Source organism: Meles meles, chromosome 11 (assembly GCF_922984935.1).
Source record: "Meles meles chromosome 11, mMelMel3.1 paternal haplotype, whole genome shotgun sequence".
NCBI classification, from domain to species: domain Eukaryota; kingdom Metazoa; phylum Chordata; class Mammalia; order Carnivora; family Mustelidae; genus Meles; species Meles meles.
This window is the reverse complement of record NC_060076.1, coordinates 81,622,621-81,649,781: the sequence shown is the minus strand read 5'-3', so window position 1 is coordinate 81,649,781 and position 27,161 is coordinate 81,622,621. Positions and strand designations below refer to the sequence as shown.

The 27,161-nt window shown below is 43.3% G+C and overlaps 1 protein-coding gene across 10 annotated transcripts in view; it reads right to left on the bottom strand.

Annotated features, from left to right (window-relative positions):
- Positions 1–27,161, bottom strand: part of PRUNE2 (prune homolog 2 with BCH domain) — a 260,718-nt gene that overhangs the window by 5,780 nt on the left and 227,777 nt on the right. The window contains exons 12-20 of one of the 10 annotated variants that reach the window (XM_046023988.1): positions 23,336–23,509; positions 20,293–20,301; positions 17,014–17,116; positions 16,253–16,384; positions 15,002–15,088; positions 9,715–9,813; positions 6,688–6,723; positions 6,129–6,167; positions 1,268–1,315 (exon numbers count right to left, since the gene is read on the bottom strand). In XM_046023988.1, the coding sequence (XP_045879944.1) occupies positions 1,268–1,315; positions 6,129–6,167; positions 6,688–6,723; positions 9,715–9,813; positions 15,002–15,088; positions 16,253–16,384; positions 17,014–17,116; positions 20,293–20,301; positions 23,336–23,509 (727 nt within the window). Of the gene's footprint in view, positions 1–1,267; positions 1,316–6,128; positions 6,168–6,687; positions 6,724–9,714; positions 9,814–15,001; positions 15,089–16,252; positions 16,385–17,013; positions 17,117–20,292; positions 20,302–23,335; positions 23,510–27,161 lie in introns of those variants that run through there. The other 9 variants (XM_046023991.1, XM_046023990.1, XM_046023989.1 and 6 more) reach the window with 9 other exon arrangements.

Here is a 27,161-nt window from a genome sequence, read left to right as displayed (position 1 = left end):
ATGAAGGTGGCCAGAGGGACTGTTTTCGCTTTGCAGAACTTGGGTGGGGCAGTTTGCTTGAAGCAACTGTTGCCTTCATCTCAAAGAGGTGGGACAGGTGAACCTTCAGAAAAATAGCTGTGAGATTTCCAAAGGTCCCCTTATGGCCTTCACTCTTTACTCTTCTATGGGGACGTTCTCTCTGGGCTTTTGGTCCATAAACTGCCTTAAACTGTCAGGTCATCGCAGCCCCTGCAGAGGGGCTGCTCTGTGATTTTCCATCCTTGCTTTGGACCTTGAGGGAAAGGCGGTCCAAAGAGAACACAACACAGTAGCGGACATGTTTAAGTCCCATCTTTGCCCCTCCTGAATTCCGGGGAAGGACTGCGTTCAATTCTCCACAACTCAGATGGGTTCAGCAGCCCTTGGCTGGAGGGCCAGGATCCCGGGGAGGAGAACACTTGAATCCCTGAAACTGACAAGTCTGTTCCCTTAGGCAACTAAGTTTGTCCTTCTCCAGTCTAACCAAAGTGAGATCAGAGGCTGCACAGCCATTCCAGAAGGATGACCACCTCTCAGATTTCAAAACCACTGGCTCTGGAACTACAGACTCAAATTCCCAGCTCTGGGACATTTCTACAATTGTAAAACGTGGGACAGGTCAGATAATCTCTCTACGCCACTCTTTCCATAGCTGTAAAATGTACCTCTTAGGCTTATCCTGAGGCTAAAAGTCAGGTAACGTGCCTGAAGCACACAGACCCGGGCTAGGGGTCAGCACTCACTATGAGTTTGATTTCCATTTCTCCCAGGATGAGGCCACCTGGACTAGCTCATTCCTAAAGCTCCATCCAGACTCCACTGTCTACTGGAATTTTCCAAACAAGGACCTCTTCTCCCCCTCCACCAAAATAGGAAGTTCAAAAGGAAGGGCCAACTTTCACTAATTAAAATAGATGATGTAATTCGGAAAGCTGAGTTGCATTCCTCCTGCCCAAATGCTCTCACATCTGGCTCTAATATTCCTTTTCTGCTCATTTTTGGATTAGAAAATGGAATGCCAACTAGATTTAAGCTGTCTTTAAGGAATGTAATAGTGATCACGAAAGAGACGGTGTGAAGCTGGCACACTTCTCTTGTAAGGTTCTGATTTGAGAAGTAGAGAACCTGAGAGCCGAACATCTGAACAGAGTTTACCCAATCCTTGGTGTATTTTTGTTTTCTTTCAGAGCCCAGCCATACAAGGCTACCAGTCACCACACAGATGTTATGGATGGTGAATTCTTACTCCTTCTCCATGGAAGACATTTCTGGATCATTGTAAAGGCAGCTAGTTCTGAGTGCAAGGAGAAAAACAAAATAGGGAGCAGGTAAACATTTCTGCACTGTTACCACTTTGTAGCACAACAGACAGGGGCACATTAAACTGTTTGATGTTGTCTCATTGCTAATGTGGAACAAAGCTGCACCTGATTCTTTTACCATTGGTTTTGAAACGTAGTAACGGCCCATGATTTAGAAGCATAAAAGGAAGATTGAAATTCCAAATCGCTCCGCTGGTCTCTTCTGGTCTTGTTACTTTTTCCAGACTTTTCAATCTGTCTTATTCAGAGAGCATGCTATTGCAAATTTTCATTTGGAACCCAAATAACATACTTTATACACAAAGGACATCCCTCTCAAGTAGCCTAATTTTATTTACACACGAACAGTTAACTTTCACTTTGCACAAGAACGAGGATTTTCCTAGACACTAGAAGAAAAAATGCCAGTATCAGCTTTCCCTGTTACAGAGAAATAATAGGACACTTACTACTATACCGCTGGGCTGTGTTTAGGTAATAGGAGTGAATCCTAAGATTAACCTAAACTGGATGTGTCCAGAAAGAAAAATGTAACTATATGAAATAATGAAATGAGTTTTCTTATGATGTATGAAAGTGTTTGTACTTTTGGTGTAATATTAGCTGCTTCTGATCTTCTGTATTGGTGGGATTCCTCTGTAAGCAAATTTCCCATGTGTTTTATATTACTTTCTGATTAGTACATTTCAACTTTTACTTTCACCCCCTGGTCATATTGGATTGGCAAACAAACTATTTAAAGAGATTTTTATGATCTTTTTCTTTTTAAAAAACACTTCACTTATTTATCTGAGAAAGAGAGAAAAAGAGAGAAAGCGAGAGCATGAGAACAGGGGAAGGAGCAGAAGGGGAAGCTGGGGGAGGGGCAGAAAACCTCAAGCAGACCCATGCTCAGCATGGAGCCAGACTTGGGTCTTGATCTCAGGACCCTGAGATCATGACCGGAGCCAAAACCGAGAGTCAGATGCTCAACCGACTGAGCCACCCAGAAGCCCCTCTACGCTCTTTTTAAACGAAAGAGTTCCTTTTCTAATGTGAATTCTTTCATTAGATAATACATCTGTTTGAACATTAAGAGAGTCAGTTATTCACATCAGGCATTTAGTTGAGATGGTGGAAGGCGATCTCCCTGGGAAGGACAGACCACCTCCCTCCCCACCCCCTCACCCTTCTCCCTGGTGGTCAGGTATTTTTATGGATGCTGTTTGGTAACTTGAGTGAACAAGGACAGTGAGGCAAGTGTTCAGAGTAGGCTAGAAAACTAGCAAAGCTGGAATGGAATCAAGAAAAAGCATTCTTCTGAATCCAGCTTTTCTGGTTTTTTTTCCTCTTTTAACTTTGCATAATCCTTCCAATGAAAACAGCAATTTGCAATGCATTTAATACCGTCACTCAAAGGCAGCTGATGGATTCTTTACCATTTTCAGAATAAGCATGGCTCCATATACACAACTAGTCCCCCCCACGTATTTTCCTTCCTGTACAGATGTCACGTTTTAAGGAAGGCATAAGGCAGCGTGAAGAAATCACCTTCTGAAAGTCAGCTAAGAGGTGGTGTGTGAGTATGTGGGGAAAAGGTGAACATTTGAAAATAAAGCAAAACAGCAGAAAGATAGGTTTCGTTCCCTGACAAGGTAGATGTTTGCCTTCGGTTAGAACCAGCCTGAAGCTTTTAAGCAGAGGTCACGTGGAAGGACAGGGTGTGTCTAAATAGAAAGAACCTGGGTTACCTGGCTTCCAGAACCTAACCATAGGTCTGCAGTGATCATGTTTTCTGAATCCCCAAATCATCCTACAGAGTCTGTCCAAGGACGTGGGAGCCACTTCAGAGGCCGAGAGGTAGTTAAGGAGCTGCAGTTGGTAGGCTGAAATGGGTGGGTTGACAGGCATTGCAGTCATCGTGGGGCCAACAGAGTGAAGTTCTTTCTCCTTCCATTTTCAATGGGCAAATGTATTTCAAGTCCTCACGCATGTAATGTCACCATCAAAAGAAGGAGGATCAGCTAGAGGGGGGTTCAGACAGGCAGCTTACCCACTGAACCCCCAGCACGAGCAAAGACTCCCAAGAGGTGTGGATTCTCGGAGCGTGGTCCTCAGCCGGGCAGCCTCGGCATCACGGGAATGGGTCAGAATTATAGACTCTTGGGCCTGCTGACTCAGGAGCTCTGAGCTGAGCCCCGGGGACACCGTGTCGGAGCAAGTGCTCCAGGTGATTCTGCTGTGCAGCCAAGTCTGAGAACCACTGCTCTGTGGTGATGAACTTAATTTTATGCACATTCATCAATTTACGCAGCGGAAATTTACGGAGCACCTATTATGTACTAGGCATGCTTGGTGCTTCCGTCGGGGAGGAGATCAAGTCATCTCTCAGGACCACCCGACACCAAGTGGATGCCTGGGGAGGGAGTGTGGGGGTGGGAAAGAGAAGAGAGGGAAAGATCAGAGAGGATGGAAGAGAAAGCTACACAATAAACCCAAAATGATAGCAGGAAGGGCAGAAATGTGGAGGGAGGGAAAGTCTATCGAAGGAGGCAAGACTTATGGTAATAAGGAAAGAACATGGCAATATGAGTTTATAATGGGTTTGGCTGGAAAATTGTCTTCCCTCTCCTCAACCTTTTTAAAAAAAATTTTATTTATTTATTTGACAGAGAGAGGTCACAAGGAGACAGAGAGGCAGGCAGAGAGAGAGGGGGAAGCAGGCTCCCAGCTGAGCAGAGAGCCTGATGCAGGGCTCAACCTAAGACCCTGGGATCATGACCTGAGCCGAAGGCAGAGGCTTTAACCCACTGAGCCACCCAGGCGCCCCTCTTCTCAATCTTTAGTCTCGAAAACACCTCCTTAATTTTATAAATATGTTATCATCCTTAAAAAAATGTGAAAGAGAAACTCATTGCTCTTTCTGTCTCTGGGGAATCTCATGACACCATGCAAATTGAGTGCAGATAGATGTTAACAGGGCCTCCTACGCCAACATCTGGGTCTTTTGTTCCTAACGTCTTCCTTTCTTTTCCAACTTCTGGTTTGAGTCAGAGACTGAGAAGATTCTGTTAGAGTAGAAATTCAAATACTTTTGAGTATTGTTAAGTGTAAACCGATGTCCATTATCTTGAAAGAAAACTAAAAGATAGGAATATTGTAATAGGAAACTACATTAATGCCAATGTTTCTAAGGCAAAAATCTTTCCTTTAATTAATTAACTAATTAACTTCAGTCTTCTTCTTTTTTTAAAGTGGCTCTATGCCTAATGTGGGGCTTGAACTCACAGCCCTGAGATGAAGAGTAGCTTTTCCAACTGACAGACAGGTGGCCCTTTTCCTTGAATTTTAACCCAAAAGACCAGCTCTACAGACAAATAATTCTAGAGATTACCTGCAATGAAAATGTGCTGTAGAAAAAAAAAAATCTCAATGGATTGTTCTCAGGAGGAATGGGCATTTATACTCATACAGAAAGTAAAATCTTATTTATTCAGAATTTGTAGCTGTTTGGACGTTGCCTGGGGTTCTCTTTTTGCAATACCTTTTAAAATGGGAAATACTTACAGAATTCAACAGTGTAAGCAACATTCGAAGTGGAGAAGCTTTAATATAGTAAACAATCCAAATAGTGCTAGTCTACATTTGACACACTGGGTCAGAAAAATTAGTTTTTGAACTTGGAAATAAGAAGAGGAAATTACTGGGTTTTCTTTCAAAGCAATGCTGAGTTGATTTTCTGTCTACGGGTTATTGGGGGGCAGAGGTTAACTTGTACAATTTTTGTCCAACAGAGATGCAAATAATTTCTGTCCAGTGGAAAAGATAATCCTGACAGTTTATTGCCCTGCTGGGCACTGATCCATTTTGTATCTAAACCAATAAGCTTTCTTTTTTTTAAGATTTTATTTATTTACTTGACAGAGATCACAAGTAGGCAGAGAGGAAGCCAGGGGTGGGGGGGGAAGCAGACTCCCTGCTGAGCAGAGAGTCTGATGTGGGGCTCGATCCCAGGACCCTCAGATCATGACTTGAGCCGAAGGCAGAGGCTTAACCCACTGAGCCACCCAGGCACCCCTAAACCAATAATCTTATCCTAACATTCCTTGATAAATCACCCAATGAAATCTAGTTTCTTAAACGTTCTTTGAACTGGTTTTAATACTTCACTGGTTCCTTCATTAAATAATTAGTTGAATAAAATCACTGGCATGTATTCATTTCACAGTTGCATTAAAGTTAAGATTTTGCCTTTCTGAAAGTTATACTTTAATAATAGTGAGTAATGATTCTTTTCCTATTCATCCAAGTAGCTCAGAAGCATTATTTTGTTAAGCAATACTTCCAAGTCACTAAATAGGTGCTTAAAAAAATCCTGGAGAGTGGCAAAACTGGTTCTAGAAAAATATTCCAAATTTCGACATGTCATCATTTCTCTCCATTAGTATGAATTAGTGAGCCTTTTGTTGGCCTCAAAATATCTAACAATCATGTGATGTTATGTGGCAATGTCTGTGATGTGTTCCTGGGTTGTGGTGCCAAAAATTGCATGTACATTAAAAAAAAGAAAGAAAGAAAGAAACCACAGTAACAAAGGCATTCCTTAAGATAACCAAGATCCCAGGGGAAAATAGATGGTGGTGGGAATACCAGAAATTGTATCTATCGTGGGACAAAGGGAAGATTTCAAGTGCAGCATTATTTTCAGGATGCAAGAATAAAACACCAGGCATGCAGGTCCTCCCAACTCATTCCTGAAATGCAAGCCAACATCACGCCAGCTGCTGAACGAAAACCAAGTCTTACTTAGCTGCTTCTGATGCTTCCCTCAGTTCTTCATCCAGTCTGCACGAGCAAAAATTATCGGTGTAGAAAAGAAACAAAAAAGAAGCAAGCACAGCGTGAGAGAGTCACTCGGCAAAGCGGAGCCAAACATAAGTGGAGCATATGTGCTTTTAGAAACCATCCTTTGGAGCACCGGTAGACATGGTGCCATGTCCTCCCCTTCGGTGTTTCTGTGTGTTTACTTTGCAAAGTCCTTCCTAAAGGTAGATATACACGTTGCAAAGAGATGAGAAACATGCGGGCTGCATAAAGCCGAAAACATCCACATCAGTCTGTTGGGTAGAGTTAGAGCTTTAGCAGCCTGGGCCAGGTCAAGGGCAGATGGGATTTAGTGGGTTTCGCTTGCAGATCAGGCTGACCTCAACAGCTTTACACACAAGACAAGGACCCAGAATGGTAGACTACAAGGGGCGGATAGAATGACCTCTCGCTCTGGTAGCATGTTGAGGTCACCCATGAGGAGCACACTGGTGCACACACACAGAGGGTCCAGCGTGAACTGTAGCTCGGGAGATTTTACCTCACACTTCTCTTATAAGATCTCTCTTCATCGTACCTTACGAGACAAAAAATGAATGCAATGAGGAGGACGAGCACACAGATGGAGAAAATGTCAGGTACGTGGTTTAAAGAACAGTCAACACGTGAGAGCAAAAGCCTACCCCCCTCCCTCCATGCCCCCCAAGAATAATCAAATTGCCTTTGGGGAGAAGACTTATTTTCATTGGATATAATCAATGATTTAGAATTCGTGATGATAGACAGCCAATCCTCATTATTTTCAGATACTGTGTTTGCAAATTTGCCTACTTATGAAACGTTTATCTGTAACCCCAGAATCAACACCCGTGGCACCTTCATGGTCACTTGATGACTTTCACTGATGGTAAAACATTTGAGTCCCCTGCTGGGCACGTTCCCAGCTGAGGTCTAACAAGACAAGGCTCTCGGTTTAGCTCTCGTGCAGTCAATAAGCATTCTATCGGCCATTTATTTAGAGCCATGTTTTCCTTGTTTGTGCTTTTTCTTGGTGATTTTGCCACTTAAAATGGCCTCTAAGCATAGTGCTTAGGCGCTGGCTGGTGTTCCCCAGCACAGGAAGGCTGTGAGGAGACTTATGGAAAATATATGTGTTACAGAGGCTTTGTTTAGGCAGGAGTTAGTTACGGCGCCGTTGGTTGTGAATTCAATGTTAGTGAGTCAACAATGTATATCAGATACAGTGTCTTTAAACAGAAACAGAGAGCAAGGTTATGTGTTAACTGGCCCATGACAATACACCAGATGCTTGCAGAAACCTAGCCTCGGATTTCCCCTAGGAACAACGGATCGGTATTCGCCACCCAGGGTTCTAGAACAGCACTGCCACAAATAACAAGAATTGACTGTAATCAGTGATGAGAAATCGGATTCCAGATCGGGCACGTTTTTCTTTCATTTAAGCCCTTTGATGACAGGCTCCAGCCCAGCTCAATACTGGTTTTGGGATTGGCCAAGACCAGACTCCCTGAATGTTACTCAGTAACAGGAAGGGGCCATGGCTCATATCAATTTGAAAATGGCATAACGTGAAAATGACCCAAGGGTGGCCAGGAACAGAAGTGGCAGAAAGGACATGCAGAGAACACGGATTGCACAAGACAGGAGAAAACATGGAGGTACAGGGAGGACATAGATGGTTCTCAATTTCTTCCAGACAGAACCCTTCCTCTTGAAGAAACTTCTCCTGAACGGGAACCTTTGAAAAACGATGGGTGTTGATGAATGAAAAGTACCCTGGACATGTTTAACTTCTCATTTAAATGGTCCCATATGATCGTCCCTAACAGCAACATCAGTATGATAAATAACATTCTGGATTGCCAACTGAGGCCAGGAGGTTATGTACATTGTCATTCAATGCTCGGGAACTTTCTATGAATCACCCTCTACTTCCCCATTTTCTGGGTGCTGCAGCTGAGACATGGAGTTTTAATAGGTTGCCTGAAGTCTTAGAGACATCGGGGACAAGAGGAAGATTCAGATCTAATGCTAAGTCTCCAACGCCCTTCTCTTTTTCCAGACACTTAACTGCCAGAGCCACCCAGATGCTCCTCCAGTTACTTTTTTTTTTTTTAAAGAGTAGGAGTAGCTCTGGAGATGGGGATGCACCGTTCTGAGGCAGCAGGACAGAGCGGTGAGGTAGGCTGGGTACGGGAGGCCCATAAGCTGATGAACTTCGAAGCCATGGTTACAATTATAGAAACACTGCTTGATTCGGCTGAGCCAACTGGCAGTTCTGAGCCAAATCACTATCCTCTGTTCACCTCGAATCAGCACAAGGAAAACCAAATGCATTTGTTTCTGAGCTTTGACTTCAGATAGATACATTAAGGGAGGTCAAGGAAACTACTAGAAAAGGGGATGGGAATTCCGGTGCCAGGCTGACCTACGGGTGAATTCTAGTTCCATCTCATCCTTGCTCCTACTTACACTTTGCCTAAGTAATGCTTTTTTACTATTAGCTTCCTTGATGTGTAGAAGGGGGTTTACTGTGGGGATTAAACACATAATATAAATGAGCATGTCTATGTCCAACAGAGCATTGCCACTAAATGCGAGTCCTTTCCTTCCAATTTCTTTTCCTTTTTTTTTTTTTTTAAATCTAATTTTTTTAGTCAAGGGACTCTTTTTTGGAAGTGCAAATTGGGAGGTCCATTTTGCTACCCATCTTATGGAGGAAGAAGGGGCCAGGGTTGGGGTGGTGGTGTCCTTATCTGTTCTCTTTGAGCTCATGGTTACATTCCTCCCATTTTAAGCAAATAAAGAAGAGTGAATCAGACGCAATGGAAGAAAAGCACGATCCACAGAAAACAATGGTTCTTTGCATCAATGAACCAAAAGGAGGGTTCATTTGTCAGTATCCCTATTTTTAAGTCTCAGCTCCAAGAGGTTGGTATTCACTGTTACTCATTATTTTCACAGCATGATTCAGTGACCTTCAGTCTCCATGCTTGCTCCTGAGAGGCTGCAGCTACAGTACCCTGTCCTGAGGAAGGGGGTCCTCCCTAACCATGCCACCTACCACTCTGCCTTACCTTTCACCTGAAGGGAACCGTGAAGGAAAAGGATGTGGAGGAGAACAGAGAAACGGTAGCCTTTTCCCTCCCCTTTTCCCAGGGTCATGCGGGTATGTTCCTTTCTCTAAGGCTATAAGAAACCAAAGCAAGGCTCAGACCCAGCGGTGTCTGTGAGAGTGGGAGACACAGGTGAGAGGTTCACTGATTAATGTTAACTTCACGCCGTCCCCAAAATGGTAGCAAAATTCAAGGTGAAATGAGCAATAATCAATAACCCCAAGAGAAGACTGTGTGAAAGGATCTGAAAGAACAGAACAGTTCTCTACGGGTTATGAGAAAAAAAAATCTCTACTTATTGGAACACACTTAATATTTATTTTAAATAGAAGATATTGTCATTTTCCCAGTATTCCAGAAAGTTCTTTCCCAACCTCCCTCTCCAAACATGCAGTATTTCTTACCAAATCTTGTAAACCATCCAGACTTACTTGATGATACTCTCTGGAATATGGATGCAATCCATTGGGATCAGCTCACTGAGTTCTGATAAGCTATTGACGTATTTAATTTTGCTGCTGAATTTTGAACTAAAAGAAAAGAAAAAAGATAGCATTAGTGGCTATTTCAGCCCTCCTAAGGCTGTTGCCTCTTGCAAATGCTGAAAAATGCAACACCTTGGCCCAGCACAAGAAAGGCTACATATTTGAGTAGCTACGACATGCCAGATACTGTTTTAAGTGGTTTATATTTATTAACTCACTTATTTCTTCTTATAGCCTAATGACGGAGGTGCTATTCTTTTTTTTTTTTTAAGATTTTAAAAATTTATTTATTTGACAGAGATCACAAGTAGGCAGAGAGGCAGGCGGGGGGGGGGGGAGGGGGGGCGGGGAAGCAGGCTCCCTGCCAAGCAGAGAGCCTGATGCAGGGCTCATGGGATGAGCCGGCTGGGATCATGACCCGAGCCAAAGGCAGAGGCTCAACCCACTGAGCCACCCAGGTGCCCCTTCTTCTCTGTCTTTTAAAAAGATGCTCCTAGTGGTCCTTTTTTCTTCTTTTTCACTTATTTTAAGTAGGGCTGAACCTGAACTCACAATCTTGAGATCAAGAGTCACATGCTCTACTGAGTCAGCCAGGCGTCCCATTATTTTGTTTTTAAAGATAAGGAAACTGGAGACACCGGGAGTTAAGTATTTGCTCAAGGTCTCACCTTCAGTAAGTGGTAGAGGCTGGATTCCAACCTGGGCAGTTTGACTGGAGTCTACACTCATTTTTTTTTTTTTTTTAAGTTTTTCTTTTAGTTCCAGTTCTTTAACCTACAGTGTTAAATTCATTTCAGGTGTACTATATACAGGGTGATTCACACTTCCATACATCACCCGGAGTTCATCGAAAACACCTGCGCTCCTTACTCCCCATCACTGATTTCACCCATCCCCCGCCCAGGATCTACACTCATAATCACACATCGCATGGCGCCCGGTGGGTTCCTGCCACTCTCCATAGCCACTGGTTTATGGTTTGTTTCGCTTTGTTTGCTTATTTGTTTTTACCAAACAAAAATCTTGTCATTGGTTCTTTCAGAATTTACCAAGGTTGATCTGTTTTTAAAGGATATGTAAACTCATTTACTTCTTAGCTTAAATATTTTTAAGCTTAAATATTTTTTATATGTTTTAGCTTAAATATTTTTAGTTTTTTTCTTCTTTTCTTCTTTTAACTGGAGAGTTCATGCCAGATGTTCCAGTGTTCAAAAACATGTTCTGTAACTGAATCTGAATTACAAACAGCTCTCATCTAAACATTATCATGTTAGAAGTGTGTACATGTACAGAAAACAACATGAAATACCACTGACACTGATCTAGGAATTTGCCTCTGGGAAGGGAGGGAGGAACAGGAACTGGTTGTTGTTGAAAGAAAAACTTGATCTTATCCTTAATGATTGGATTTTTTTAAAAGATTTTATTTATTTATTTGAGAGAGAAAGAGAGTCAGGGAAGGTCAGAGGGAGAAGCAGACTTCCCATGGAGCTGGAAGTCCGATGTGGGACTTAATCCTTAGATTCCGGGATCATGACCTGAGCTGAAGGCAGTCACTTAACCAACTGAGTCACCCAGGCACCCCGATTGGGTGTTTTGTAAGAAGGCATTTGTGTACTATTGCAAACTGATTTTTAAAATGGATCATTCCACTCGAAAGAGAACTTGACCAAGCCCTGAACGTTCTTGAAGAGTTCCCTACAAAAAGACCTCCCCCAGTCTACTGACCATGCGGAGCTGTCTGCTCCTCCCTCTCCATTCAACTACTGTGCATTCTAAAAGGAAGCAACTGCAGGGTCATTTCTGTTTCTCTTTCACATGTACTTGCAGCATGACCCTGGGCCACTGGCTGTGACTTGTGAATAACTTTGTCTCTGCACGGTCACCTGTAGGCTGATAAGTCGTGGGTGAACACACACCCCCAGTGATAAGCTTGCTGTGTGAGGCCTCTTCCTTCCTTGGACGTTCTGAGCTAAATTCAGATTCTGATAAAAGATGGCGTGGGGGGGTAGGGGGAGCCTCCAGATCCAGGGTTATGGTCACTAGAATGTACAGGTCTCCAAACACGCCATATTGTCTCCTTGGCGTGTCTGTACCTGTCTGTTCTACCTGGGTTCAGCTAACCAGTTCACTCGGTTCTTCAAAACTCACCCTGATGGCTCATTCTTCTGGAATGCCTCTCTTGATGCAGACTCTCATCCTTTACTCTTCCCCTGTTACCCCAGACTCACCTGTGCCCTGAGTTACACGCCCATCCTGCTTCAGTGGTACCTGCATTCTAACTGCTCATCTGTCTGCCTATGCCAACGGCTAGGCCCTAAGCTTCCTGAGGACAGCAATGCAGCTAATGAATCTCTCAATCTCCACTTCACATTAAAAAAAAAGAATTTCCCATCTACCTCTTTCATAGGAAAAGACCTAGAATACACTTTAGTGACCTCTTTTTTCAGGTCTAAGAATTGACTATGCTGATACAGACTGACTCGCAGGGGGATCCTCAAGGAGGGTCTCACAGGATAAGACTGTAGGATACAATGTTGTTTTTTTTTAAATTTTTATATTACTTATTTGAGAGTGAGAGAGCATGAGAGGGGAGGTCAGAGAGAGAAGCAGACTCCCCATGGAGCTGGGAGCCTGATGTGGGACTTGAACCCAGGACTCCAGGATCATGACCTGAGCCAAAGGCAGTCGCCTAACCAACTGAGCCACCCAGGCGACCCCCCCCTTCCCCCTACCCCCATAGGATACAATGTTTAAGTGCTTGAAATGTGTTTTCTTTACAGGAAGGTGGACAATTGGGTTCAAAGCCCGAGTCTTTATTACATTAGATCTGGGGTTGGCAAACTATAGCCCATGGGCCAAAGCCAGCTTGCTGACTGTTTTTCACAGTTCTCCAACTACGAATGGTTTTTACATTTTTAAAAAATATTTGAAAAAATATCAAAACAAGACTATCTTATGGCATGTAAAAATTTTTAAGAAATTCAATTTCAGTGTTCCTATATCACGGTGGCCTGGAAGACAGCCACACTTTCTTATCTACATGCTGCTCATGACTGTTTTTGACCGAGCATGGGAGCTGAGCAGCCGTGACTGAGACCAGATGGCTCACACAACCTAAAATGTGTACCATTCGATCCCTCACGCAATGGGTTGGCTTGCTCTTGCTGTAGGAAATTTATCTGACCTTCCTAAACCTCAGGGAGGTTTCCTATATAAGGGAAATAGTAAACAGGCCCTACTTTCGAGGACAGTTGTTATAAGTAAATGAAATAATGCCTGCAAATACTTGTTAAATGTAAGCAACTGTTTTCTATAATTTACCACGATACTATTTGCTATAATTTTATTATTATTGCTAGACCTTTTTGTCTTGAAGCTCCCTTCAATAAATAATATTGAATTGTAATTATTTTTGGTATTCTTAAAGAAATATTTGGTTATTTATCAAGAAATTTATTTGTTTTATAGCTATAACACCCAGACTATTAAATAGATGTCAGTGAATGAATATGAACACTAATGTTTACTTTTTTTACCCATTAAACTCAAAAATTTTTTTTTTCTATTTTTAAGTAATCTTAACATCCAAGGTGGGGCTTGAACTTACAATCCTGAGTTAAGAGTCACATGCTGTACTGACTGAGCCAGCCAGGCATCCACCATTAAACTTTTTATTTTTAAAGATTTTATTTATTTGACAGAGAGAGATCACAAGTAGGCAGAGAGGCAGGCGGGGGGAGGGGGGGAGAAGCAGGCTCCCTGCTGAGCAGAGAGCCTGATGCAGGGCTCAACCTAGGACCCTGGGATCATGACCTGAGCCGAAGGCAGAAGCTTAACCCACGGAGCCACCCAGGCTCCACCATTAAACTTTTTATAATTCTTCAGTGTGCATTGATTCCTACACCCCCATCAAAGCATTGTCTATTACTAAAATAAATGGCTTTTTGTACGCCTTACATATTTCATATTATTTTTAAAAGCAATTGAACAGTGCTTGCTTCGGCAGCACATCTACTAAAAGCAATCGAACACAGTACGGTAAAGAACTAAACTTTGCCAGAGGGATACTAGGTTGAATGATGCTGCTCAGTTGTTGGCAGTAGGAGACAGAAATGCCGTATCGGAGTAAATGCCCAGTGAACAAAAGGATGGATCTGGAAGGCACAGGAAATTCTATGTAAAAAATAAACTTTTTAAACTTTCAGTTGTTTTCTTTTCTTTTTTTTTTCCCCCTCCAGAAGTGATCAGAGTGTTTCTTAGAAATTCATTAGTAACTCTGAAACAGAAAACTTTCAATTTATCTATTCTGCATCCGGATGTTGGGTAAGACCGTATTTTATCTGAAAGCTTTCTAGGGAATACATACTATCCCTTTCATTTAGCTGTTCCAAGTCTTTTTTTTTTTAAGATTTTTATTTATTTATTTGTCAGAGAGAAAGAAAGTGAACACAAGCAGGCAGAGTGGCAGGCAGAGAGAGAGAGAGGAGGAAGCAGACTCCCTGCTGAGCCAGGAGCCTGATGTGGGGCTCCATCCCAGGACTCTGGGATCATGACCTGAACCAAAGGCAGCCGCTTAACTGACTGAGCCACCCAGGTGTCTCTAGCTGTTCCAAGTGTTACCACATTATGAGGCGTGATTTATTTTTCTTTGCTTCCCCAAAACATAAGGTTATATGGTATCTAATACAACAGAGATGGTGAATAACTATTCACGGAACCAAGAATCTGCATCGGAAATCAAAAACAAGCTCTCAAAATGGCTGCCCAGCCTCTTTCCCTAAGTTTGGTGGCCTATATGATATTTGTTCAGAAGAAGAAGAATCAGGACAGTCATTGCTTCTGATTCTGTCCTTGGTTTGTCTTTATTTTCCATTGTTGTGTGATGCTGCCTTTTCTATTCTCTACAAAATACCATATCATTTTAAAGTATTGTGTACCCATCTAGGATGTGGCATGGAAATCCCACCACTTCATCTGTGTTATAGCAAGTAATAAAGAGGTAATGTTTTGTAATACTGGGGAAAATTAGTCATTATAATAAAATAATGCTCATTCTTACTTAAGGTTTCTTGCTAGCTCGTCCAAAATATCTTTCCAGGAAAGCCAGAGGCAAAAATACGTCTTCCTAAATCCTACCTCAGTTTATGAATTCTCCTTTATAGGATGTAGTTTAGAAAACTACTAGTGGTACTTCTACTTTTTCTATAACAACAACACACCTTACACATACCTTATGAAAGGTCGTGTCACTGCAAGGATTGTTCTGATGAACCAAGATGGATGAACAATGATGAATGATTTCAAATTCTTCCTCAAACTGTTTTTAAAAAAAAAAGGAAAAAGAATTACTCATAACCCATTTCCAGCAGGAGTTAAAACAGAAAGTATATCCCCAAATAAGAATATTATAATATTAGAGAGTTCCAGATCAGTTACTATTACCTGATGGGAAGGTACAGAATGACCATGATTACTTAAGAAATACTTTCTGAGATCCCATTTGTAACTTGTAGGATGCCAACCTCGTGTTCCCGCAGGAATCCACGTTAAAATAGAACGGTCTTATTTCCAGAGTGCTTAGATCTAGAACTATCGTGGTAAATTTTTGCTTAACAACGCTTTTTGTTTTTGCCAGCATTATCTTTACTATTTTGAAAAGAGCATACTCTTACTAGCAACTTAGCGAGTTTACTGGACTGACGAAGCCTTGGTGTCTTCTGTATTATGAAACAACTGAGTGGATCATGTGGTTGTCTGGCCTTCAGGTTACCATTTTGACATTCTTGACATTCGGGCATGCTTTTCAACATTAGCAATGCTACTTTATAGATGTTTGGATCATTAGATGGGCCTTCATTAATATAAGATCATGCAAGGAGCCACATCTAAGCAGATGCCACCCTTATCCGAGACACCATAAGTTTGTAGGTTTATGACAATTTTCCTGTGGTTGGGAATATAACATATTTTGTTCTAGTCAAGCCAGTACGGACGGAAGTAAAGCATCTTGGGGGAAAAGGTGCACCAAGGCACCAAACGGACTAGCAGTTAACTTGAATGATCAGTGAATAATGAAATAAGAGCATGACAGTTGCCCAAACCAAAACAGTCCCCAGGCACAGAAACAGCATCAAGGTCATGTGAAACTTGTAATGAAACTTGAAACTTGTCACGTGAAACTGGCTTACCAGCATAAATCGCACGTCCGTGTGGCAAAGAGATGTTCCCTACAAACATCTACAAAAATTTAGAATAGACTTGGTCATCAGGTTTGAGATGACAACATCCAACAAAATTTGGATTTATTTCAGATTTGGGCCATCAAGGGACACTTCTCTTAATATTTTTATACAGTTATAATTTACTATCTCAACTCTGCACAATTGAGTATTCCTAAAACGTGATCACATTCTTGGTAGATGACCGGGAATTAGAAATGGGAGGAAGTCAAAGCAGGGATTAAATATTGGAGCCCACATACCGCCTGTCAATCATCTGGTAGCATTTCTTCATCCAGCCCAGCCCTGGCATCTTTCGTCTCGGGGTTGCTCCGTTCAAGTACACGATCATATAGTCCTCAGCTACCATCAGCTCTAAAGTACTTATTACATATCTGATCACAGGAAGGAAGAGGAATGTTTTCATTTCCCACGTGAAACAGTCACCTTATTTATACTCTAATTATATAACTTTTAAATAATAGGGAGTATGACATTGAAGAATGGTTGTGATTACCTCTTTACCTTGAAAAGACTGCAGTTTCCTAAGATTATCTCTCTGAGAGTGAGTATTGCTCATTTATTTGTACGGTTATCTTTTTTTTTTAAATGCAGGTACACTCAAAAAATGTGTGGGCTAGAGCCTAAATTTCAAAAATATCGACAATGTTATCATATACCAAGGGCCCAAGTGAATGATATAAATGAACCTAGGTTATCATCAGCCTCAACAAGAACATGTTATCAAGGAACAAAAGTAACACTTTACCCAAAGGAAATGTTACAGAATTTTAGAGCGCAGGCAAAACTGCATTCGTTTTGTTTTCAATTCATTCTGCTGGCCAAAGAGTTCTTTTAAAGGTTTTAGCCTCTTGAGCAATATTCCTTGACAGAGATTTCATTGACTTTTCATCAAAGGCTGAGAATATTCTACATCCTCTGTTTCCTCTTCTTAAAGATGCTCTATCTGTCATGACATGCCCCAGACATTCACTCCAAGCACTTTGTCAGAAGTATCACTCACAGGAAAAGATTTTCCATGACATAGTGGTAATCCGCCCGACTGCTGTCTGGCAGAAAACAGGCTGCAAACACAATGATGGCATTTAGGCCGTCCCCATAGTAGCCTGGGGGACAAACAAAAAGACATTTGTAACCGGCTGAAAGCTCTTAATAAGGTAGTATTTAACCTAAAGGACAAATCTGGAAGCCTTGACAAGTGTGTGTAAATGGATGTAATAGGTATAATCTATGAGTATGACGTACACTATACTTCCATAGGTATAAACACATGAACTTACTTTTCCGTAAGGCGTATGTTATACAGTCTTACATATACAGTGAGAATATATTTGCATATAGTATATCCACTTATTATGGACAATTATGTGTTGGACATTGTCATGAACAGAGAATACAAACAATCTACCAAAGGACGGGAATTTTGACTTACAGATTTCTAATTTATATAATGCTTCTGTCCTTTAACTGGCTGAGGGGTTCTGGTTGATTCTCTTCAGCTTTTTTTTAGTTTTAGACTCTGGCTTATTTATTTATTTATTTAAATGTATTTTTTCTCTCTCTCTCTTTTAAAAAAAGGTTTTATGTATTTATTTGACAGGGATCACAACTAGGCAGAGAGGCAGGCAGAGAGAGGAGGAAGCAGGCTCCCCCCTGAGCAGACAGCCTGATGTGGGGCTCGATCCCAGGACCCTGGGATCATGACCCATGCCAAAGGCAGAGTCTTAACCCACTGAGCCACCCAGGTGCCCCGACTCTGGCTAATTTAAAGGGAAAGTTTAGTCACCGAACCACAATATAATCAGAGGCATGTACTCCAGTGACCACAGACTTGTGGGCTGAGAAGGAAAGCACCTTTATTTTGATTTTTGAGGACTGGTTTACTTGCCTGCAGCATCCCTAGGGTCTCCGGATTCAACAGATACTGCAGGGACACATGGAAAGTTTTAGCCAGGCCTAAAAACTCAAGAGCCCCGTCTTTTTAAAAAGGAGCAAACTTGTAAGAAGGGCCTAGTTAAGGCTGACCTCTCTTTGAGTTTTATGAAACTATACACTTTGGGGAAAACTCGAGAATTTCTTCCTGATGACATGGGCAGGGAGCGGAGGTGGAGGTCTACTTGTTTTTGGTGCTGAGAATATAAAAGGCAGGTGTGGAACTCCTAAGAGTCAAGGAAAATGGAGGGACCTCTCGGGACACATCTGAAAGCTCTGTCCCATTCTTTAAGCGCCGTTTTCCCTCAGAGCTCATCTTTGAAAATCAGGGCAGCTGTTGGTCAAATCCCACAGGTTAATGCGTGGAATCTCACATGTCTCTAAGGCTTAAAAATGGAAGCAATGCACCATTTTCTTTTTTCTTTTCTTTTTTCTTCTTTTTTTTTTTTTTTGATTCATTTATTTGAGGAGAGAAAGAGAGAGAGAGCAAGCGATTGCATGCGCACCAATTGGAGGAGGGGCAGAGGGAGAGAGAGAAAATCCTAAGCAGGCGTCAAGCTCAGCACTGAGCCCGGACACGGGGCTTGATCTCACGACCCTGAGTCAAGACAAGAGTTGGCCGCTTAACGGACTGAGCCACCCAGGTGCCCCACTGTGTTTTTATTTTTTTAATATCCCTTTCTCAGCACTTGGCATTTCTGTCCTATAACTCAGTTCTGGATTTCAGGATCATTAAGCAGAGATTGCCTTAGAGCTCTGAGGAGGCGGACAGGACACACCCGCCAGCCTGATCAGAACTCAAGCGTTTCATTTTTTTTTTTTTTTCCAGGACTCTAAATCCCCCTCTGGTGATTACATGGCAGTAAACTACCGGCTGGATGGGGCTTGGATGGGCTTAACTCTTGAAAAGCAGTGTAATAAGATGTTCTCTACAAGGACAGAGAGCATGACACTACCACAGAGGAGGTGGGGGAAGAGAGTGATACCAACTAAAAATATATCAAATTATGGGTTTGTGTGTGTGACTAATCCGAGGTTGTTGTGCACAGTGTTTACGCTCCATGTCTTAGAAGATGCTAACTAGTAAGTCTACACCTGACCTAATGCGTTTTTGCAAACCCGGACTGGGGTCGCTTCCCTATGGATTATTTGCCTTGGTTTGTCTTTTCCAACATGCGGGTGTTTACCAACTTCTTTTCTGAATGACATGTGAAGGAAAATGGCAGAAGGAGAGTTTGTTCAACCAAACAACTGCATTTAAGAAGATTCATCACCGAATGAAATCCACAAAGGGTAAGGTGGCTTGGCTCCGCTAAGGCTAATACCACAAAGGGACGCAATTTAGACTCAGCACAATGACAAGGACCGGGTCCATTCAAGGAGATGAGAGACGTAATGAATCCAGCTGAAGAATGAGTACAGAAGCATCCTTTTAAAAGCATCTTTCTAGCGGGAGATGCCTGGCCCCAGGGTGTCAAGGTAATTTCAAGATCATGACTGCTCAGCTACTTTGATTTCTTTTTCGGTTTCTGGAGAATTCCTAAGAATTTTTTTTTTTTTTTTTAAAGGACTGTCTGAGGTTTACAAACAGTACTTCAGAAGTCATCTTGAATGGCATTTCAGCTTTTTGTTTCAATGTGCCAGTCCTTGGAATGCTGGGGTGTCACGTTCGTTCAGGTTCACGTAATTGAAGGAATACTGAACGATCAGCTCGCCACTTCATTGGTCACTGGTCATTGTCTCCGTCAGGAAAGCCTCTTGCTAGAAAACTTCCTGAAATTAACAAATGAGGGTGGATTTTCGTGCTTTTGGGTGGAGGAGCTGTAGGAAGGGAGGAAGAGGCAAAAGACAGAGGAAGGGTACAGGAGGAGGTCAGACGTAAGAGATCAGAAGGAACTAGAAGAGAAAGATTTTTTCATGGATTTCTTCACAGCTGCCTTCAGGGGGTCAGCTAAGCCAATGTCTATGATAAATATGCAGCTTACTCAGGGGAAGATGGCTTCCAGCAGCTGAATAATTCATCTGAAGTTTGTTTTTTTTTAAAACACGTATTTCACCTGACTCTCTGCTCAGTGACCAGGAGGTGAGTTCGGGGTGTGAGTGCAGGGGTGCACACGCGATCCCACCGCGGGGCCTCCTGAGACCCTCTGTGGCAGTGACGCAAACCTTACCTGAGGCAGGACAGAGAGGAAAGGGACGTAACACAAGTTTGCTGGCCAGCAAATGGAATGGAGAGAGAAGGGAAGATGTCACAGTCGCAACCAACACATACACACACACACACCAGCCTGCAACTCTTCTCCTCATTCTTTCCGGGGCCATTTGTCCGGGAACACTGCGGAGAAGTTACCTGAATCTCCTATAATGAAATAAGAGAAGTAAAGAAACAAGAAAGGAAACTTCTCATTATAATGCTTTGGTGTGACCGTCCCCCGTTATTTAAATGTAGCCTCTGTTCCAAGGTCAAAAAAGCCAGTTTCTGGCCTCCACGTGACCCCACACTGTCCTCCGCCAAACCCACCCAGACCTCTCTTTGTTCTTTTATGGAGGCAGATAACAGGAATATTGCTCATGGGCTCATGGGAGGTAACACTGGCTTTGAGATCACCCTCTTTTGACCGATGAAGTAGTTGAGGCCCCAGAAGTTAGGTCATGTACCAATGTCACAGAGTAGTTAGAGGCAAAGACAAGTCTTGGACTCTGTTCTTCTATATTGCACACAGGCCTCTTACAACAGCTCCTATCGAGGTCACTAAAGCCAGAGGCTGAGTTATGTGTCCCCACACGGCTCTCATGCCTGTTCCCACCTGGCAGGGATGCTTGGCAGAGCCTGGCGTTGCAGCCAAGTGAGGCAGCGATTGTCACCAACCCCGTCTTGCAGTCACGAGGCACAGGGCACCGTACTGCTGTCCCTTTCCTGTTGGCCTCCGTGGGCAAACCTCGTCAGAGCAAAATGCCAGACACCCAGATGAGACCCATGCCCATGAGGACACGCTCCTTCCTAGCTGCTTGTCAGAACCCAGGATCACAAATATAGTGGACTGGTCTCTGGGGAGGAGTGCTTGATGACCCTTAAAGCCTAAGAAAGCGGTGTCAGCTTCCAACACAGCAGGCCGAGCTTTGGCAAACTCCGAAGTTAAATCTGAACGTCTTTCCCTACCCAGCATGAAAGCTGCTCAGGGGATGGGAGGAGGGGGCGTCCCACCCCCACGCCGCCCGGGTGGGTGGATGCAGCCCGAGGGACACTCATGCAGGCCAGCGCCTGGAGAAGGCAGGGGCGCAGCTGGGAAGAGGAAAGGCGGCCTTTGCTTCCACACAAGCTGGACAGTCACACGGACAAAACCGAGCTCATGGACACAGAATGGAGGGGGAGGGGAGCAGATGCCAGGGAGGGGGTGGCCGGGAGGTAGGGCACAGCAAACCAGGTTATCCCCGAGGGGTGGGCGGGATTGTCGCAAAGAGTGTGAGAGGCGGAAGCAGTGGCTTGGTTTTGACCCCATCGTGTTGATGATAATCCCTCTTTCCTGATTCGGGCAACAGATCAGGGGATGGGCAACAACCCATCCGCTTTCACCCTGGTTGGAAGAACAGGCAGATGCCTCCAGGAAAGAGGGGAGCCGTGAGCTCCCTTCTTCACAACAAAGGGGGTCTTCACATAGACCAGAGTGGCAAACATTGATACGGACTATCACCAGATGACTTGGATTTCCTTCGACTTTTCCTACCGTTTTTGACCTTTTTTTTGGAATGGGCACAGGCTACTTTTATAGTCGGCCTCTGTTTTGTTTTCTTTTTAATTCCAAAAAGCAAACAAACCAAAAATAGCCAATGGGTGGTGCAAAGGAGGGGTGAGCTTCTGGGAAGATCCAGGATGATGTTCAGGTTGTGGTTTTCATCATTAGGATGAAAGGGTCGACTCCCGGGCCCGTGGTCTGTTCGCTTGAGCAAGAGCAGGCCAGCTCTCATTCTGCGGGGCTATGGAAAAGTCTCCCTTAGAGGGAACTGTCTCCAGCCGCACAGCGGCTATCAAGGGGCCATATTACCATTTCAGGTCACAAAGAGTGAGCCAGGGCAAAGGAAGGTCATGGCCAGGGGTACCTATGGGCATTTTTCTTTCACTCTCAAGGTGGGGGTCCCTGGCCCGATGCTGATACTTACGTGGAGGAAGCAATGCACGGGTGGAAAATGGAAAATCAGCTGGTGGAGGGAAGTTTGATTGAAAAAGAAAAAATGTCCTTTGGCTTGTTAGAACACAAAAGCTATGGGTTTAATGCAGCACCAAGATGCTTATTTCCCTGAGGAAACAACAATTGCCTTGTCAGCTTACACTTTTTCTGGAACAGCTGAGTGTTTAGGGTGGAGCCTCAAGCCTGCAGGAAAGGAGCGCATGCAGCAGAAAAATAAATAAAAAAGCCATTTTCTAAAGTCGACAATATTAAATGTGTTGCTTGTGCTCATCTGACTTTTTGTGACTCCAAAATTAACCAAGGTTCCTGGCGCTCCTGGAAATACTGGAAATACGGAACACGGGTTGTTGTGGGGTTTTCCTCCCTACCCCTCTCCTTTGTCCCTCCCTAAGCAGGTGGAAGCTTTCACTGGAAATGCCTGTTTTCAGGCCCAGATGTGATGGAGTCAATAGAAAAGCCAACTTCGGGTACTGGAAAAATGACCAGGCTGAGTATGAAGAGATCCCTGAAAGCTCCTAAGAGGATTCGAAAGACCGTTTTGTTATGAAAAGCCCCTCTGGGGTAGTGATCTTACTACAGGCCATGGCAGTAGAGACTCAGAAGCTGTTCAGTTAAACCCTACAGTGAGTGTAGTCACCGTCCGTCACCACGTGAAACTGTTGCAATATTACTGACTATATTCCCTGTGACTTTGCATTCCTGCGACTATATTTACAAGTCCTGTGACTTAACTGGAAGTTTGTTGAGAATTTCATAAATATATATATATAAAAAATATATATATATACATAATATATATATTCATATATATGTATCAAATCACTATGTTGTACACTTGAAACTAATATTGTGTGTTAACTGTAGTTCTATAAACAACACTCTACAACTGACCCACATGAATTCCAGACATTATTAAATTAGACAACTACAGTTTTCAAGAAATATGCCCAGGAGATTATAGCTGTCAGATATGTGGTGTGAAAAGCAGTTTTTACATCAGAAAGCTATTTTTTACACAGGCTTTGCAATGTTATAGAGCTGAGTCTGTACTTAGGTAATGTACTTAGGTCTACAGTCCCCTGAATATTGATTGCAAACTAGGGTTTTGTGGATGTCATGATGCAGAGAACCCTAGTTTCATTTTCCAATTTAAAAAATATGGCTGCCCTGGTCCCCACCTCCCCGATTCACAAAGAGCTTGACTACCTCCATGAGAAATGACTCTCCTGTAGGGCTCAATGACCTTCATGTCGATCCGCTGTTCCTGTTCTCCAATCACCACTGTCCTCCACAACCGGTTGTCCTCTCGCTCCTCTTCCGCTGTATACTCTGGGATAGACTCTGACTCTTGGCCAGAATCTTTGTTAGATGTGGAAACTTCTGGAAGTGAAGCACAGAGGAGGACTGAAGAGCAAGACGCCACAGCTGAGGCAGTTCAACACGCTGTCTCCTGACAGAGCCACCCTGAGGGCACTTCCTGTTTGGCATAACTCTTACAGAGCTGAACACCATCGTGACCACGTAAAGGATGTACAGAGAAGTCTTATTTATTGATGGATTGAACCACCAAGTTTGTGCTAAGGCCAAGTTGTGGGTGGGGATAGGTGCAGGGCTAGAGCTGCCTTGGGTCAGTGGACCAAGGGAATATAAGCTGGTACCAATTCATCCTTGATCATACAGGTTGAAGACTAGGGTCCTTTCTCATGGGGTAAAAGGCACTTTATCAGGCCCAGATAATTTTGTTTTCCTTGAGCCACATATCCTCGTATTTGCCAAGTGGTTAGTATCTTGATGATACCCCACTCTAAGACTCTTATAAAGGAACTGAGTCCCCTTCCCTACTGGGAGCAAATTTGGGCAGAAATACAGTGTTCCTTCCAATGGATTTTTCAAAATATGCTGTAGAAAGATTTTACATGAAGCAAGAAACAAACAACTTTGTAGACCAGAAATGCTCCAAGGCCAAACATTCAGAACACTCCTATATTGTATTGCACGTGGCAATACAAAAGTCCACCGAACATTCTTCGGAGAAACACCTACTACCCACTCTTGAGCATCCAAAAAAAGAAAAGAAAAAGCGATAACCGTGTGAAGTCTTTTTTTAAAAAGAATAAGCAGCAACTGTTTTCATGTTTACTTCAACTATTCCTAGAGTTTAACAGTGGTTATTCTTTGTACATTTAAGTAATTTGAAGGAAAATATTATTTCTATTCCACTATAATTCTGTGAGACATTATCATTCTTATTTTTCCATTCATGGGAAAGGGCCTTTGATTTATATCGTACTTTACTTATATTCATTCTATGGCACTTTGATAAGAAGAGGAGTAATAGGGGCACCTGGGTGGCTCAGTGGGTTAAGCCTCTACCTTCCGCTCAGGTCATGATCCCAGGGTCCTGGGATTGAGCCCCACATCGGGCTTTCTGCTTAGCAGGGAGCCTGCTTCCCCCTCTCTCTCTGCCTGCCTCTCTGTCTACTTGTGATCTCTCTCTGTCCAATAAATAAATAAATATTAAAAAAAAAAGAGTAAAAAAAAAAAAGAGTAGTGATACTTCATCAGATATCTACCATGCATCAGGCATAGTAGACATCCCAGTAGGTTATTATAGGAATTATAGTAGATATGCCCATGCAAAAACCGACTCTGAGTTAGTTTGCTATCACACTATACCCTAAATGTGTGACTGCCTCATGCTCTTTATTTTACCCTCAAGCTGGGAGTTGTTTGGGCCAAGAAAGGGCCAGAACCACCTTTATTATCCACCTCCACCAACCAACTCCATACTTAACTTGGAAACCTGCTCAGAGCACTCAGTGAAAATTGAGGTGAATGGGTAAATAAAGGAAAACGTGGACAAGTTGCTGAAAATATAGGTAACTGGTAAGAGGGCCACAACAAAGCCACTACGTTCTGGAAGATTCCTCAAGACACGTTCAAACGTGTCTAATTACCTGTGACTTAGAATGGCAAACTGAAATTCAGTTGGGAAGCAATCCTAGCCGTTCTGCCAACACTAACAGCTACTACCACTACAGAGGCTGCCCCGCTCTGCGTTCCCACCAGTGCTCCTCATCTGACTAAGGACAGAAAGCAGCAACTTTTGGCTTCAGGCCAACTCTACGTCACTGGCACAAATCCATCCATCTGCACTGGACTTCCAGTCTGGAATCCCTTCCTGCTTCTCCCTTCCTCTTGGCTGAGGGTCCCTGGATGCTTATCTTCGCTCCCTTCCCGGGACCCTGTTTTCCATCTGGTCTCTGTGCCCTCAGAACTCTGGGCTCCGATGTGGGCTCGTCTTCAGTGTTCGCACATACAAGCTCTCCCTTACTCACCACCCGCCAGCCCCTCTTTATCCTCATTTGGGACTTTCCGGCCTGCTCCAGCTTGACCCAGGTGATCTGTGTGGGGTGACTGGTTTTCTGCCTGCTTTTACTGAGTTTACCTTATTTTTAAAAAAATGTTGTATGTTGTATTCTTTTTTCCGGTTATGAAAATAAAATGTTACTAAAAGATCGAACAATGCAGACAGTGTCCATCAAAACTGCAAAGACGCCCAGTGCCACTCTCACTCATTACTGTTTGCTGTGTGTTCTTGTTATTGTGTATGTGCACCCAAGCCTACCCCCACCAAAGTATGATTAGTCTATATATTCTGCATGTTTTTTGTTTGTTTGTTTTTAAGTAGCTCCATACCCAGCACGGAGCCCAATGTGGGGCTCCAACTCATGACCCTGAGATCAAGACCTGAGCTGAGATCAAGGGTAGGAATGCTCAACCAGCTGAGCCACTCGGATGCCCCTAGCCTGCTTTTTTTTTTTTTCCTAAGATTTTTATTTATTTACTTGACAGAGATCCCAAGTAGGCAGAGAAGCAGGCGGAGAGAGAGGGGGGAGCAGGTTCCCCACTGAGCAGAGAGCCTGATGAGGGGCTCGATCCCAGGACCCTGAGATCATGACCTGAGCCAAAAGCAGAGGCTTTAACCCACTGAACCACCCAGGTGCCCCTATCCTGCTTTAAAAAAAAAAAAAAGATTTTATTTACTTATTTGAGAGCGAGAGAGAGAGAAAGAGCAACAGAGAGCAAGAGAGCTCGAGCATGGGGAGGGGCAGAGGGAGAGAGAGAAGCAGGCTCCCTGGAGCCCAACTCGGGGCTTGACCCCAGGACCCTGGGAACATGAACCGACCGAAGGCAGATGCTTAACTGACTGGGCCACGCAGGTACCCCCTTATTCTGCATATTTTAGACATAATTCTTCTGCTTTACTCTAAATCCCCTCATCCCCATGGCCATCATTTTCTCTTTTCGAAAATGTCAGGACTCATTTAATTTATCCTCAGGGCCTCCAAATTTAACTTTTGGTCTGATGCCCTCTTCACTGAGAAATGCTTGATTTTCTTTGTCTTCTTTCCTTAATAACAAGCTTTTCTCCCTAGTGACTGTTGAAGTCAATTAAGCCCTGGGGAAGAGGCGACTTGAACGTGTTCCTTTATCTCTCGGGATGATTTAGTGCACAAGCTCCCGCATGTCCGGTGGTGTACGGACCACCACAGCGGGGAATCCATCGGTGGTGTGCGGGTATGGGCTCCTGGGCGGTGGGGTCTGTTTGGAGCCTCCAGCAGGGACCTGTGTCTGGGAAAGGTAACGAGCTCTCCATACTGTGATTGGACACTGATAAAGTGAACAATCTTAGCGGACATTGTCTGAATTTGATCTTCTTAGAGGAAAGGCTCCTGTACGCAGTGAAGGAGTTCTTAAAGTTGTTTTAGTGACAAAGAGCAAGGAGGCAGTTAATTTGATGGTAAAACCCAGCATTCACCAGTAGGAAGAAGAACCTTCCTTGCAGACCACACCCTATGGCCTAAGGTTGCTTGTGGGTAAAACAAAATAAGATGAACGCTTATTTTAGTTAGGGGTTGTTTATCCATATTTAAAACACAGAATCGATTTTATAAGCTGGTTACCTGCTGGCTGGGAGGGCGGTGGAACATGGTAGGTGGGGAAGTTAAATGAAATGACTGCCTGATTG